The sequence below is a fragment of the Carcharodon carcharias genome, chromosome 1 (assembly GCF_017639515.1).
Source record: "Carcharodon carcharias isolate sCarCar2 chromosome 1, sCarCar2.pri, whole genome shotgun sequence".
NCBI lineage: Eukaryota > Metazoa > Chordata > Chondrichthyes > Lamniformes > Lamnidae > Carcharodon > Carcharodon carcharias.
Window position 1 is genome coordinate 70,584,188 of NC_054467.1, and position 17,411 is coordinate 70,601,598.

At 40.7% G+C, this 17,411-nt stretch overlaps 1 protein-coding gene across 13 annotated transcripts in view; it reads left to right on the forward strand.

The window, feature by feature from the left end:
- The window catches only part of arfip1 (ADP-ribosylation factor interacting protein 1 (arfaptin 1)), a 241,718-nt gene that overhangs the window by 126,236 nt on the left and 98,071 nt on the right, over nt 1–17,411 (forward strand). Inside the window, exon 1 of one of the 13 annotated variants that reach the window (XM_041188425.1) lies at nt 160–276. The exons of the other annotated variants lie outside the window; for them this stretch is intronic. Coding sequence (XP_041044359.1) covers nt 190–276 — 87 coding nt within the window. The 5' untranslated portion in view covers nt 160–189. Of the gene's footprint in view, nt 1–159; nt 277–17,411 lie in introns of those variants that run through there. 13 annotated transcript variants of the gene reach the window in all.

Sequence of the window (17,411 nt, forward strand, 5' to 3'; positions counted from 1 at the left end):
TCCTTAGTATTTTCAGCATTTTCTGTTTTTATTTCAGATTTCCAGCATCCACAGTAATTCACTTCGGTAAAACAGATAATGTACTTTGTTCCTCCATCCAGAGATGTGAACTGGAGAAGGCACTGTGGTTAATTCTTGCAAATAAATTAATCACTCCATGTCACTGAGATTCTGCATTTGAAGGAATTGATGTTTGCAGGCGTGATCTATTTGAACAGCCTTCCCACCCCCTCTGACTCTGCTGGGTTCCCGCGAGTGCTTCTGCTCCCACACATTGTAGCACTTTAAGCCTTTCATCAATTGTTTTGTTCTTATACATTTAAGTATAAAGACTGAGTAGGGAGCTATTAGCACTGGTCTGTAAAGCATTTGTCAAGGAAATCAGGCCACCTTGAAGTCAGTCAGTATGTCAACCTTAAAATGCAAGTCCACTGCGGTTTGGGAAAAGTCACATTTTGATCTCTGAAAATAGCATGTAACTGTGTATTCTTCATGATGAAAGGGCGGCAGGAAAGCGGTTAAAATATTATGTATAGGCGTAGTCAGTATTTAAAGTGAGGCAAAGATAGTCATCCAGGCATAGATGACAACTTAATAATGAAAACTTAACAAGTTGTACAATGCATTTCTTTGTTACAAAGATTGAGACCATCCGATTAGCTGTGTATGGCACATCCTTCCCGTCCACTAGCCCACTGGGCCAAACTTCCTCTAAAGTTCCCTCATGCCCTAATCTGAACACTCATCTTTCTCCAGTTTCTCTCCTCTTTCCCGTCAGGCCCTCTCTGAGCTCATCTTGTCCATGATATCCACCCACTGCTCTCTTGACCCCATTCCCACTAAACTGCTGACCATCCAACTTCACTTCCTGATATTAACTGATATTATTGCTGGTTCTCACTCTTGAGGCGCTGACCCCCCTCTCCTTCATGTCTGCTGTGATCAAAGTCCCAGCCTTGACCGCACTGTCCTTGCAAACTACCACCCCATCTCCATTTCCTCTCCAAGTTCTTGAACATGTTGCCTCCCAAATCTGTCTCCATCCTTCCCAGAACTCCATGTTTGAATCCCTCCAATCAGATTTCTGTCCTTCCCGCAGTACCAAAGTGGGTCTTGTCAAAGTCACATGGCTTTTTATGTTAATATGGAAAGGCTTAACTATCCTCCTTATCCTTCTCAACCTATTTGCAGACTTTGACACAGTTGACCATAACAACCTCCTGCAACTCCTTTACATGTCATCCAGCCGTTTACAATTTATATAAATGACTTGGATGAAGGGATTGACGGGACGGATGCCAAATTTGCTGATGAGACAAAGATAGGTTGGAAAGTAAGTTGTGAAGAGGTCATGAGGCTACAAAAACATATAGGTTAAGTGATTGGACAAAAAATCTGGCAAATGGGGTATAATGTGGGAAAATGTGAAATTGTCCATTTTGGCAGGAAGAATAAAGGAGAAGCATAATATCTGAATGGTGAGAGATTGCAGAACTCTGAGATGCAGAGGGATCCAGGTGTCTTAGTGCATGAATCACAAAAGGCTAGTATGCAAGTACAGCAAGTAATTAAGAAAGCTAATAGAATGTTATCATTTATTGCAAGGGGCATTGAACACCAAAGTAGAGAGGTTATGCTTCAGTTGTACAGGGCATTAGTGAGACCACATTTGGAGTACTGTGTACAGTATTGGTCACCTTATTTAAGGAAGGATGTAAATTCATTGGAAGCAGTTCAGAGAAGGTTTACCAGCCTAATACCTGGAATGGGTGGATTACCTTATGAAGAAAGGTTGGACAGACTAGGCTTGTATCCGCTGGAGCTTAAAAGAGTAAGAGGCGACTTGATTGAAACATAAGACCTGAGAGGTCTTGTCAAGGTCGATGTGGAGAGGATGTTTCCTCTTGTGGAAAAATCTAGAACTAGGGTCACTGTTTGAAATAAGGGGTCGCCCATTTAAAACAGAGATGAGGTGAAATTTTTTCATCGAGGGTCGTGAGTCTTTGGAACTTTCTTTCTGAAAAGGTGGCGGAAGCAGAGTCTTTGAATATTCTTAAGGCAGAGATGGATAGATTCTTGGCAAGCAAGGGGGTGATAGGTTATCGGGGGTAGGTGGCATGCAGATTTCAGGTTACTATCAGATTATCCATGATCTTATTAAATGGCAGAGCAGGCTCAAGAGACTGAATGGTTTTCTCCTGCTCCTTGTTTGTATGTTCATATGAACTTCTGACTACATGTCCCCGCCATCACCAAGACTGCAAACTTCTGACTCCACCCCTGCCTCAGCTCACCTGCTGCTAAAACCCTCATCTGTACCATTGTTACCCCTCGACTTGACAATCCCATTACACTCCTGACTGGATTCCCACATTCTATCCTCTGTAAACTTGAGGTCATCCAAACTCTGCTGCCTGGATCCTAACTTGCACCAGGTCCTATTCATCCATTACCTGCATTGGCCCCAAGTTGACCAATGCCTAGATTTTTAAAATTTTCAATTTTGTTTTCAAATCCCTCCATGAACTCGCCCATCCCAAATGCTGTCATCTCCCCCAGCCTCACAACCCTCTGAGATATCTGTGCTCATCCAATTCTGACCTCTTGAGCATTCCGTGTTTTAAACATTCTGCTGTCCTTGGCCATTAGCTTTGGAATTCCCTCCCTAAACTTCTCTGCCTTGTTACCTCTTTCTTCCTTTAAAGCACTCCTTAAAACCTCCTCCTTTGACCAAGCCATTTGCCCTAATATTTCTTACGTGGCTTGGTGTCGAATGTTGCTTCATAACACTCCTGTGCAGTGCCTTTGAACTTTTTATTATGGCTTCGGGCAAACCAAAGTGTGTCGTTTACCAAGCTTTCCAGCAGTAGGTGATGTTTATCTTGGTATATGTCCCTGGGAACAGCTGGTAAGGTTCTGCCTTATGAATACAAGTTGTTGTTGTTGTTGATGGAGGAGGAAAGTTTAGATGACTGTCCTCATACCAATATCCATAAAATAAAAGAAAAATCAGAAACATTGTGACAGAGGGTGGAATCTTGAGGTGAGAGAGTGATGACTTCTCAAGTGATGATTCTATTTTTATCTTGTACAAGGGAATTGCTGAGAGAGTCTTGCCATATATGGGAACATTAGTCATTTTTTGGACAGGATTGGCTTTGTTGAGCAGAGTTTCTAAAGCCAACAATAAACATTTCAATTAGCTAATTTTGTATTCTGGAGTGCAATCAGCTTTTTTCCCCACAGCATGACTGGAGCCTGATTATTGTCAGTATTGCATTATTGACCTAAAATAAAAACAGAAAATGTTGGAAATACTCAGCATTTTCTATTTTTATTTCAGATCGCCAGCATCTACAGCATTTTGCTTTTGCATTATTAACCTTTCTGCCTTTTGATTAAGTAAGTTCCCTGTTAAGGCTGCAGACTCAGGACTCCTGTGCAGTTCTGAGGGAGCACTGCATTGTCAGAAACAGTCTTTTGCATGAGACGGTAAACCAAGGCTGTGCCTGCTCTCTCCAGTGGATGTAAAATATTCCGTGAAACTATTTAGAAGAAGAGCAGGTAAGTTTTCCCCTGTGTCCTGGCCAATGTTTATCCCCCAAACCATATCAATAAATCAGATTGTTTTTTATCATGTTCTTTGTGGGACTTTTGTGTGCAAATTGACTACCATGTTTCCTATATTACCACAGTGACTACATTTCAAAAGTAGTCAAAAGTGAAGTGCTTTGGGATGTCCTGAGGTCGTGAAAGATGCAAGTCTGTCTTTGAAAAGTGTTTTTCAATATAGTACACGAGGTGCCTCACTACACTTGCCATTTCAGTTATACTTGCAATTAATGTCAAACATTCTTTGATGTGTACAGCCCAAGGGGTTTTATATGGTTTCTAGCCCCTTTGTATATTGTAGGGGGAGAGCCTTAGACAGTGACCTTTCCCCATTGAACCTTTGTGGTAGCTGCCCCAAGCTTTAGTGCAACCCTCAGCTGGTAGTCCTGGACCTTGGAATGTGCCAGCTTGCAACATTTGGTTACCAAGTGCTCTTTGTGCTGGAAGACCAGCAAGTTTCAGGCAAACCAAGGAGTGTCATTTACCAAGTTTTCCAGCAGTAGGTGATGTTTATCTCGGTACATGTCCCTGGGAACAGCTAGTAAAGTTCTGCCTTATGAAGCTGCTCGGGATGAACCTCGGCAAAACCACTGCATCTCTTTACAAACCTGCTTTGCAAAGGCACATTTGAGAATGATGTGGGAAATGGTCTCCTTTTAGCCACAGCCACCTCAATGTGGAGTGATAGAATTGAAAAGAGGTTGTTAGATGATGAATGAAGGAGGTCATAGATGTAAAAAAGGAAGCGGGTGGGTAGGAACAGAGCTCTTGACCCTGTGTTAATGGATAAAGCAGATGAACCATTAACTGTAGCACAGCGGGAGCAGTTTAGTTGAGGACCCTACATATCTTGGTGTTTGATAAATTTTTGCCTTTTGACTGATGGAGTTGTGACTGGTAAGAGCAGTCTCCATGACCAAATTGCTTCATTTAAACAGAAGTTCTATTGGTATTTATGTTGTTGCATATTACAGGGAGTATTGCAGTTTCTATTATAGTAGTAATTTCTTTGTGTAGGTATTTTTTTTTCATTGCTTACTGTGGAAGGAAAGGGGTTGGAATTGAAGGCTGAGGTTAATGAACCACTTGAACTTTGCCCTTAGAATTTGACCAGAGAGCACCTCAACTTGATTGTGTTGTTCCAACTGTTTCTGTTACATGTATTGTTCAGCATTTGTCATTTAGTTGCACCTGTTCCATGTGTTCTTTATTCATGAGATGTCATATAGAAGTTGTATTGATTGATTGTACAAACCAGGAAAATGCAGAAAAGTTGAGGGCAGACCTTGATACAAATGAAATTAAGTTGATTTCATATTGTCAGGATCAAATGGAGGTTGCGTGTAACTTATCAAAACTCATTAAGGCTAGTGGATTTAGTGCAGTGTCAAAATGGCCTTCTGGTTAAAAGCGAACAAACTTGTTTTAAAGTGTTCAGATTGAAATGCAAGTCCCCCTGCCAACAAAAGCACAAAAAATTGAATTGGTATTGGAAATAATCGGCTTCTACAGCCACAACAGACTATGTTCAATCCAGAAGTGACACACACTCTGCTGCAGCCAATCATCTGCTGAATTGGATGGATCCCATTTATATATAAAATAAATTATTTCCAATACCAATTTATTTTATATATAATGGTATCTGCCCATCTTGGGAGACGATTGGCTGTGCTCAGGGTGTATGTCACTTCTAGATTGAACATCGTTTGTTGTTGCTGTAGAAGCTGATTCATGAGTGGCAGTCTCCTCCGCACCAGGCACAGATATGAATAGTGTTGGCCAGAGGTCGACTGATGTTTTTTCCTTCTGGCGGGCTCTCTTCCGCCATCTGGTCATTTCTTTTGTCTTCTGCTTTTTCTGTGCCATTCCTGACTGCTTGCCTACAGGCACTCCAGTCAGCAGCGAGGTCTTCCCAGGCATCTACTCTGGGAGGGAAGAAAATACCTCATCAAAATGTACATTGTCTCAAAAAAAACAAATTTATATGTGAGCTCATTGTAAAAACAATGAATGCATCAAAGGAAACTATGAAACAGATTTAATGGAAATATTCTTCTATTTGTGTTGCTAGTTCAGCTTCTTGAGATATTATAATTAAATATTTGACTGTATTGATATTGCACATCAATTTGGACATACTTTAAAGGAAGAATTTGGGGTCACATTGGAGAGTGCGTCTTTGATTTATGTAGATTGGGTGAAATGCTGGGGCTACATCCATTTGGGGAGCAGTAAAGCAACAGATTTTTTAAAATTTCTGTTGAGGAATGGTGAAGCGCTTAATCAAGCAGTTCTTCCCATTTTTATTGTTCCCGTACATGCCATTGTAAAAGCTGCATTTTCCACAATATTCCTTCCTCTTCAATTTTTAGACTCCTTTTTAAGGTCTTTTTAATCCTTTCCTGTTCCAATCACTGTCACGATTCAAAGATTGATTAAGAGACCCAACTCCACCAGAATAGAATATTGTGGACATATGCTGCTCTGTAACCAGCTGCTAAATGATACATCAGTGTTTTATGGGCCATGTTCACACATTTGCATTCTGTTGAAGGGTCAGGAAAAACCTGAGTTTTTCCAGGTAATTCTGTTTTTGTTTTGCCATTTCCATTGCTTGCCCTCCACTTGATGCTCCCCATAAAAGTGAAACAGATTGGTAGCTCAACATGCAGCGAGGCACAGATGCCTTGTTTATGCTATTCATTATGGTACAATCTGACTTTTTAAGGGCAGTGTAACTGGACTTATCCCAGTGTCGGTCAGATTTTTTTTTAGTTGCTGCAAGTGTGCTGAGAACCCAGTGAATCTATCACTTGATTTCTCCACCTTGTTTTTTGACTCTAGCAATGCATTGTGTGTTTGAGTCCCTGGAATAGCTGAGTGCTTGAGATAATATATTTTTAACCAGAAAAACATGATTTTCCTATTTATCAAAGAGTAATGTAGTCTATGTATTTTCATTGAGTATAGCAATATAAATATTATGGCTTGTTTATGTCATTTTGATGTAATGTTTCATTATGTGTATGTATACTTTTGAGATATGATCCATTCAAGTTAATTCACAGTTATTATAAGTGAAACTGGATAGACAGAGCTGCTAGCCAAAATTAGCTCTACTCAGAGAGAGTGTAACAGTATAAAGTAGGACTATGGGAGAAGCAGCTGAGGTTTCTACACTGCAGACAATGAACATTGTCCTATGACAAAGCTGTCCAATTGTTCTGATTCATTCAGTGCAAACAAGGGGACATTTCTAAACTAGTATTGTGTGGAATTGATTTTATTTGAGTACTCCTTGTTTCACCTTGGGGAGTTTGTTGGAATCTAGGTTTGTTCTCTTGTAAAACTCTTCTTTTTGAGGTCACAGAAACATACTTGTTAATTAAGAGGCAACTATTTATTAAGATATGCTTTACCTAAAAATCTGTCCAGCTTCCTTACAGTGTAGTCAGTTCTATAACTATAGTTCTATAGTTATGTATACAGTATATCCAATTTAATGTTCAATGCAGTGATTTTCATTAAATATTAACATTTTGTAAATTGCCTTTAAAAATACTTGAATTGGATGATTGTATGCACAACCCTTCCTGCCATTCTACGGTCTGTATCGCCAGTTGCTTGTGTCTTTTCTATGGGGATTACATGACTTTTTCCCAATTTTCCCATTAGATTTTATAATCTGGGCATTTTCTTCTAAACCTGTTTCTGAAGATTTCATTGTATTGCAGTATTTCACAATTAGTGCCACTTAAAAGTAAGTTCTCTAAACCCATGCTTTAGTAGTCAAAACAGCAGTTTTATTCATCCTGTAACCGGTTAATGGCAGAGGGGAGAGAATAAAAAAAAACTGTCAACTGTGTATTTAAACATTGTTTATTTATCTCTTCTTTCCATTTTTTTTGCAATGCATGTGGAAAATATCAGTACTGTTGACATATTTTGGCCCTTGTTAACCAATATCTGCACCAAGCTCGCTCAATCCAGCTAAACCCCAATTTCAAAAGAGGATAGTGAGTCTATTTGTGTGTGATTGCTGTAGATTCTGATTGGGAAACCAAATCAGGTTCATGGTGGACAGGAGCTTAAAGTTGCTCAGCCCATCCACCAACCAAGGATATGGTAGACCAGGAAGAGTGGCATAGGCATTATTTGTCGTAATGTATTTAGTTTTATTTATATCATTTTAGATTTTTACTTGTAGATTATTGTAATTAGTGATTTCCAGCACCAAAAATGTTAAATTAAACAGCTTGAGTATGATTAGAAGCTTAGAACTGGTAATTATAACTTGTAATTGCTTCAGTGGCAGCAGGGGATTTTCTGTCGGCTGCAGATAAAATGGCCCAAACTGATTTCTGGTTCTGATTAATTGAATAGACACACTTAAAGATTGTAATTAGACCCCAAGAGCTGCAAAAATTAACTACCAAATTAATGCTTTATAAATAACACGTGATTCTATTGTGTTGCCTGAAAAACATTTAAACAGAACCTCAAGTCTGTCAGAAATGCAAATGATGGAATATGTTGGAGTACAGTGACTCGTACAAGTAAATGCAATGATCATTTGCACATAGCAAGATACCACAAATGGTAATGAGTGCATGACCAGTTAAACTGTTTTAGGTTGTATTACATGTAATAGTGGTTACACTCCAAAAGTACTTCATAGAATTATAGAAAAGTTACAGCACAAAGAGACCATTTAGCCCATTGTGCCTGTGCCAGCCGGAAAATAAAAAATAAAAATCTGGCTGCCCATTCTAATCCCACCTTCCAGCCATAGCCTTGCAAGTTACAGCACTTTAGGTGTAGATCCAGATACCTTTTAAATGAGTTGAGGGTTTCTGCCTCCACCGCCAAACCAGGTACTGAATTCCAAACACCCACCATCTTCTAGGTGAAGAAATTTTTCCTCATGTCCCCTCTAATCCTTCTACCTTAAATCTGTGTCCCTGCTAATTGACCTCTCCCTTAGGGGAAACAATGCATCCCTGTCTACTATATCTAAGCTGATCATAATCCTGTACACCTCAATCAAGTCACTCCTCAGCCTCCTCAGTTCCAAGGAAAACAACCCCAGCCTATCCAATCTTTCCTCATAGCAGCAATTTTCAAGCCCTGGCAACATTCTTGTAAATCTCCTCTGTACTCTCTCTAGAGCAATTATGTCCTCCCTGTAAGGTGGCGACCAGCACTGTACACAGAATTCCAGCTGTGGCCTAACCAGTGTTTTATACAGTTCCAGCATTACATCCCTGCTTTTGTATTCTATACCTAATCCAATAAAGAAAAATATTCCACATGCTTTCTTTACTACCTTATCCACCTGCCCTGCCACCTTCAGGGACCTGTAGACATGGACTCCAAGGTCTCTCACTTCCTCTATCTCTCCCAGTATCCTCCCAGTTATTGTGTATTCCCTTGCTTTGTTTGCTGTCCCCAAATGCATTACCTCACACTTCTCTGGATTGAATTCCATCTGCCACTTTTCCACCCACGCAACCAAACCATTGATATCATTCTGGAGACAACAGCTATCCTTTTCACTATCAAGAACACGGCTAATTTTTGTGTCACCTGCAAACTTCCCCATCATTTAAGTCCAAATCATTAATATATACCACAAACAGCAAGGGACCCAATACTGAGTCCTGTGGAATGTCACTGGAAACAGTTTTCCATTTTCAAAAACATCAATCAACTATTACCCTTTGTTTCCTGTCACTGAGCCAATTTTGGATCCACTGTGCCACATTCCTCTGTATCCCATGGGCTTTTACTTTTCTGACCAGCCTGCCATGTGTGACCTTGTCAAATACCTTACCAAAATCCATATAGACAACGTCCACTGCACTACTTTCATCAATCCTCCTTGTTACTTCCTCAAAGAATTCAATTAAGTTAGTAAGACACAACCTTCCCCTAACAAAACCATGCTGACCATCCCTGATCAGTCCATGCCTTTCTAAGTAATGGCTTATCCTGTCTCTCAGAATTGATTCTAATAATTTTCCCACCTCCGAGGTCAGACTGACCAGCCTATAATTATTTAGCCTATCCGTTGCACCCTTTTTAAATAATGGTATGACTTTCGCAGACCGCCAATCCTCTGGTACCTCACCTGTATCTATTGAGGATTAGAAAATGATCCTCACAGCATCTGCTATTTCCTCCCTAGTTTCCTTTAACAGCTTGGGATACAATCGATCCGGCCCTGTTGATTTATCCAACTTGGATGTCAGTCCTTCCGGTATTTCCGAGCTCATGTGCTTATTGTATTTAATATTTCACACTCTTTAACTGGAATATCTGCATCATTCCTCTCCTTAGTGAAGACAGAGACAAAGTACTCATTCAGAATCCTAGCCACATCATCAGCATCAGTGCACAAGTTACCATGTACATCTCTGATAGGCCCTACCCTTTCCTTAGTTATTTTCTTGCTCTTAATGTACTGATAAAACATCTTCAGGTTTTCTTTGATTTTACCTGCCAATATTTTTTCATATCCTATCTTTGCTTTCCTAATTACCTTTTTTACTTAACCCCTGTACTTTCTATACTCCTCTCGACTTTCTACAGTATTAAGTTTTTTGTGACTGTCATAAACTTGCTTTTTCTGCTTTATCTTACCTTGTATGCTTCTGGATAACCTCTAACCCTCTAGATTTGGCAGTAATGCAAGTCTACACTGTGCCTGTAGAATCTTGCTTTTGAATGTCTCCCACTGGTTTGTCACTGATTTCCCTTCAAGTAGTTGTATCCAGTCAACTTTCGCCAGATCACCTCTCAGCTTCGCAAAATTTGTCTTTCCCCAATTTAGAACTTTTACTCCTGTTCTGTTCATTGGCTGTAAAACTTTTCGAAAGGTCCGGTAGTCATGAAAAGTGCTATATACATGCAGGCCTTTTTTTGTATTGGCTGAGTGATGTTATTGACCAGGGCACCAGAAGTCGTCCCTGCTCTTCTTCAGATAGTGCCATGGGATCTTTAATGTCCACAAACCATTACCATATGTGCATTGTCTTACACTATTATCTGAAAGCCCCTTCATCAAGTTGCAATCTTTTCCCAGTCTCTCTCCATTCAAACTTCTATCTATTCTGACATTTCTAACCTCTTTGCCTCAGTGAAATTTTCTCTCAGCTTTTTCTTATTCATAGCTGGCATACTTTACTGTCCTACTGTTAAAACCTTCACCTCCCCCTTCTGTTCATAAAGTGAAAAACAGATCCAAAGACTTTCTGGTATATAATGGTTGTGAGGTGTATTTTGATAACTGAGACTAATTATTTATTTACAGTTTATGGGAAAACAACACCCAGCTCATTGACATCTTAGCTAACTAACAGCTCAGACCCTCTTTCTTAAATAGTACTATGCTTTAACACATATTTAAAGTAGTTCTGGTTTTCAGGATCCTTTCTCTGGAAAAATAGGTTTAAAAAATCCTGGAACATGGCTATCAGTAATAATATACTTAACAGTCAAAAATGTTTTCTCCTGACGCTTTAATGGATGTCTGTTCAAGCAAGGAGAAAAGTTGTTCACCATCTAGGTTGGTGTCATCTCGTGATGTTAAACCAAATCTTGATTTGCAGCTCCAATTGCAAATATGACATTTGAAGTCACTGTTGGAGGGGTGGGTGAAGGTACAAGCTTTGCAGTTGTTCATTTGCCCTTTAGGGACTTTGTTCTCCTCAAATGTTGAGATTGCTTGATGACAAAGAGTTCTCCATTTGGATCTTTCGGGGTGTTTTTTTTTTCCCCATGTAGTGGCATCCAAATTGGCTTTCAAAATATCTTTGTCTAAGTTTAGGATGTCCTATGGTGCAGGTTCCTCTGCTCAGCTGGCTGTAGAATGCTACCTTTGGTATGTGGGAATCCTCCATGTGAACCATGGCTGACCCAGCAAAGAAATTCTTTATCCTTATTTTTTCTATGATCTTTATTTGATTAGAAACTAGGGTATCCTTCCACATGAATCACAGAAAGTTAACAAGTTGGCACAGCAAACAATTAGGAAGGCAAATGGTAGTTTAGCTTTTGTTATAAAGGGACCAAAGCATAAGAGTAAAGGAGTCTTACTAAAATTATATATGGCATAGGCGAGCCCACACCTGGAATGCTGTGTGCAGTTTTGGCTCCTTACCTAAGGAAGGACATAATTGCCTTAGAGGGATTGCAATGAAAGGTCAGAATCTCTGAAATGGAGGGACTGTCCCATGAGGAGAGCATGAGTATACATCGTCTGTTCCTGGGAGTTTTGAATAATGAGAGGTGATCTATTGAAACATAAAAAATTCTTAAAGAGTTTGACAAGGTAGATGCTAAGAAAGTGTTTCCCTTAGCTAGGAAATCTAGGACACAGATTCACAGCCTTAAAGTAAGGGGTCGGCCATTAGCACTGAGATGAGGCAAATCTTTGATATTCTCTACCCCAAACATTTGTGGACCTTGTTTAATATATTTAAGACAGAGGTTGATAATTTTGGGATACAAGGAGATATGGTGACAGTGCAGGAAGGTGCAATTGAATTAGAAGATCAACCATAACTTCTTAAATGGCAGAGCAGCCTTGAAGTGCCAAATGTCCTACTCCTTTTTCTTATGCCCTTGTGTTCATCTTCATTGCGTCGAGTAAGATGACCCATTGACATTGGCTGGCATTGGATGCTTTGCATTATTATGGGTAAAGATTGTATGGATTGAATTAAGCGAGTCTTGTCAGAGTGCCCACTCTACGTGTTCACCTTATTATCGATTCCTATAAAGGACTCGCCTCGCAATTGTTTGTTCTGTACATGTGTGAAAGACACAAATATCCAATTCAGATCATAAGTGGATTTTATCGTTACCCCTTCAGAGTATGTTATCATACAGGACAGGGGGAGACATCTCCCTTAAAGTAAATAAGAACCCTTGCAGGGGCAATAGGTGCCAAAGAACCTAAGCAGATCTCTATGACGGATCCACATTTGTAACAGTGACATGGAGACCATTGAATTCTATTTACCTCCATGCTAGGTCAGTGTCAATTGCAAGGAATGCACCTGTGCCTTTCCATTGTAAGTTTCATTCTTTCGTAGGATGTGAGCGTTGCTGAGAAGACCAACATTTTTTTCCTATCCCTAATTGCCTGTGAGCAGGGGGATTCATCCACAGTGCTGCTGGAAAAGGAGTTCCAGGAATTTTGATCCTAGGACAGTGAAGGAACAGTGATATAGTTCCAGGATGTTATGTGGCTTGGAGGCATCATCGAGGTGGTACTGTTCCCACGCATCTGCTACCCTTGTCCTACTAGTTGGTGGAGGTTGGGGGTTTGGAAGATGCTGCCGAAGGGCCTTGGTGAGTTGCTGCAGTGCAACTTTTATATGGTACACACTGCTGCCACTGTGCGTCAGTGGTGGAGGGAGTGAATGTTTACGTTGGTGGATGGGATGCCAGTTAAGAGGGCTGCTTTGTCCTGGATGGTGTTGAGCTTCTTGAGTGTTGTTAGAGCAGCAGTCATCCAGGCAAGTGGAGAGAATTCCATCACACTCCTGACTTGTGCCTTTTAGGTGGTGGTTAGGCTTTGGGGAGTCAGGAGGTGAGTTACTTGCCACAGAATTCCCGGCCTCTGACCTACTCTTGTAGCTACGGTATATGGCTAGTCTGGTTCCGTTTCTGATCAATGGTAACCACCACCACCACCACCCCTCTCCCTCCCCAGGATATTGATAGTGGCATTACCATTGCTGAAAATGTAACTATGTCAAGCAGCGATGGTTTGCACTTGTGTGGCTTGAATGTTACTTGCCACTTAACAGCCCAAGCCTAAGATTGTCCAGGTCTTGCTGCATTTGGACATGGACTGCTTCAGTATCTGAGGAGTTGCAAATGGTGCTGAACATTGTGCAATCATCAGCGAACTTTCCCACTTCTGACCTTATGGTGGAGGGAAGGTCATTGATGAAGCAGCTGAAGATGGATGGGCCTAGAGCACTACCCTGAGGATCTCAGGCAGTGATGTCCTGGGATGATCGATCTCCAACAACCATAACCACCATCTTTTGTACTAGATATGACTCCAGCCAATGGAGAGTTTTCCACTGATTTCCAATGACTTCTATTTTGCTAGGGCTTCTTGATGCCACACTCCGTCATATGCTGCTTTGATATCAAAGGTGGTCACTCTCACCTCACCTTGTGCGTTCAGCTCTTTTGTCCATGTTTGGACCAAGGCTGTAATGAGGTTAGGAGCCAAGTGGCCCTGGCATAATAAGTATGGAAGTAACTTCACTCACCCAAAGTAATCCTCTAGAGCCATTAAACCCAAGGAAACCATTGCTGGAAAACCTGATGAGATGGACTCATTTTGAACATTTGTTACTATTTCATGAATGTATTACCGTACAAGAGGTCTGTAGTATTCCATAACGGTTTGTTCTGCATTAACTTGAGCACCGCTGATCACAACCCTGACTTTTGCTGCAATGCAATGAAGTCAGCAAGGGGAACTTGCTACACTTAAGACTCTGAGGCCTGTTAAATTAGAGGTGTCTGAAGCCATTCGATCTGGTCGCTTCTTGGCTGAGTAGCTCATCTTAGTTATATACTAGTCTTTAAGTACCTTCAGCCATTTGGTGATGAATGGTTGACCAGGAAAAGTTCAAAGCATGAACTGGCATTCCAATGCAGCACTGAAGAAGTGCTGAATAACACCTTTAATGTAGCAAAACACCCTAAAGTACTTGAAGGGAGCGATCAGACATAGGAATATGTAGAAGAAGTAGAGGTGATTATCAAAAATGTGGTTCGTGAAGAAGGCTTTGTCAAGACTTTTGATGGTGGAAAGGAATGGAGCAAGGCAGACTGGGTTTGGAAAGGAATTATTGACTGCAAGGCCATGATGCCTAAAGATTCATACATCAACAATGGGGGGAGAGACCAGGGAAGGCAATAATAAATACAGAAAAATGGAGACTGTAAGCTGAAACAAACTAGAGGAGGTTACAGTTTGGGTGCGTTGAAGTCGCGGAGAGATTTGTAAATAAGAGCAAAGATTTTGAACAGAAACTACTCACTTACACACTCTCTTCCCTTTCTTACGATCAGGTGAAGGGGTGATAGGATAGCTCCCCTCTCTTTTCATATACCTCTGGTGTCAGGCTTCCCACACTGAAAACACAGAGGGTGTGCCCTACCGGTTTACCATCTTGTTCCTTCTTTTAAAAGTTGGGGATTGATTTGTCCTTCCTTCGTTACTCCCCTTTTCTCTCAAGCCTGTATCAGCTTCACCTGCTTCCCTCCTATCTCTCCTTGGCCTATAAGAACTACCAGATCCCAGTTTGCTTTGAGTTAGGGGTCTGTGCGTTAATTCCTAGTCATCTGCTATGGTGGCTGCCTGTCTGGCTTTGGGGACTCTTTGTTCTTCCATGTGGGCCTTTATTGAAAGGAAAAGTAAGTTTTTAAACTCATCGAGGAGAATCACCTCTCTGAGGCTCTCATAGTGGAATCTATTTTAAGCAGCCGTACCCATTGGTCAAAAGCAAGTTGCTTAATCCTTTCGAATTCGGCATAAGTGTGCTCAGGCTGTTTTTGGAGACTTCAGAATTTTTGGCAGTACACCTCTGGTATCAGCTTGTATGCATTCAGTACAGCATTTTTGGTTATCTCATAGTTTGATGATTTCTCATTGGACAATGGGGACTAAACCTCATGGACTTTTCCTGTTAATTTCCTATGCAGTAGCAGGTTCCAAACCTCTGCTGGCCACTTCAACTGCTTTGCAAGTTTTTCAAATGAGATGAAAAATGCTTCGACATCTCCCTCATCAAACGTTGGTATCAACTGAGATTGCTTTAAGAGTCCACTGGTTCATGAGTTCGGTTCATTTCCCTTACTGGAGGTACCTTCACTGGGTACAGTGGATCTCTCCCTACTCAGTTTGAGCTGTCTTAATTCTCTCTCCATCCTCTTTTTCTGGAAAACCCTCTCTCCCTTTCCTGGAATTCTCTCCCCTCCTGTTTTTTCTCTCTTTCCTCCTTCTGCTCCTGTCTCTTTTTTTTTCTTGTCTCTCTTTCCCTTTCTTGGAATTCTAGCTCTAGTCTCTGCTGTTCCAACAGTATCTTTGCCAATGCTAGCCTGTCTATTTCAATTCTACGCCTGTCTCTGGTTCTTCAAGTTCAATTTCAAAATGGTTGGCTGCAAGTTTTAGGATTTTAGTATTCCTAGCATTTGGACAGAAAATTATCTCCAAATGCCTAGCTGTCCTCAGTTGCTTCACTGTTCTCGGATGGTACTGACCTCAAATGTGGACATTTTAAGCACTCTAACACTGAAAACCACAAAAACACCAGTATCAAAGTTTTTTAATTATTTCTAAGGATGAATTTAGTTTCCTACTTCCAGTGTGGCATTTGTCTATGGGTTTGATCACGGGTGCAGCCCCTAAATTTTTGGTACAGTCAACCAAGGAGGGGTAAGATGGCTCCCCTCTCATTTCCCACTTCTCGTTTGTCCGCAACAGGTTTTTTGAAAAGGATATATTTGCCAAGTCAGTGAATGTTTAACTGTTTACGCACTGTGATCATAAAAGACACAATCAGACAGGTTTTCTTGAGCTTTAGCAAAGAAAAGAAGATATTTTTTATTATGTGTAACTCAGTCTAAATAAAATAACAAGTAAAGCTCTGACTTGCACACACAGACGCATTCAAAGTTCGTGCACACACACACACATTACGGAGTGGTGAAGGTTAGATTAAGCAAATTAGAGTCCAGTAAGATTAAAGGGATAGACAGTTCATAGAGGTTGGTGACTTGGCTGGCTTCAGGCTGAATTCAGCTGCTTTTCCTTGGTGATCTGATATTTCCGGCATTGTGGAGATTTAAAGATGCAGATGGTTGATTTATCTGTTCTTCTGGAGACAGTAACTCTTGGTTGAATTCTTTTTTAAAAAAGCTGTCTACGGCACCTCGATTGTTAATTATCAAACAGGGTTCAAAAGCTTGCAAATTGGTTGGAGAGAAAGGTGGAAGGAACCCACTGGGGTCTTGTTCCCTCAACTTTTCAGTGCAGAGAAAACATATGCTTAAAACACAGAAAGGGGTTGGCTTGTCACATGACTGTCCCTCTCCAACTGACCAGTAATTCAAAACAAAAACAGAATTACCTGGAAAAACTCAGCAGGTCTGGCAGCATCGGCTCGGGGTCATGAGGACTCGAAACGTCAACTCTTTTCTTCTCCGCCGATGCTGCCAGACCTGCTGAGTTTTTCCAGGTAATTCTGTTTTTGTTTTGGATTTCCAGCATCCGCAGTTTTTTTGTTTTTATGACCAATAATTCAAACCTGGTTGTGACTACTGTATTCTAATTGTAATTTGACTAGATCATGGTTGGGAATCACTCTCTCAGCCAGGGGGTCGCATTGTCCAAGTCAATAGGTTTATTGCTTTGCTTCCAACCCATTGAATACCCCCAGGTGATTGTCTTGATGTTTTCTTAATGGGACCGATTATGTGGTTCACTCATTTCCCTTGAGGTTATTGTCTTTGGGTTTTTGCAGTCTCTATTTTGGGGTTGGAACAGTAGCAGTGCTGCAATTTGTGTAGCCTACCTTTGGCTATGAGCCCAAGTCATTGGATTGTGTTTTCTTTCTTTTTTAGTTTCTTTTTAAAAAGTTCAGTTTGGATTTCCAGCCGGTGGATTCCAAAAATCATTACTTGATATAAAGTATGTTTTTGTGACACTTTTAACTACTTCTAAAATAGATTTTGAAAATGGTTCTGAATAGTAAGCCTCT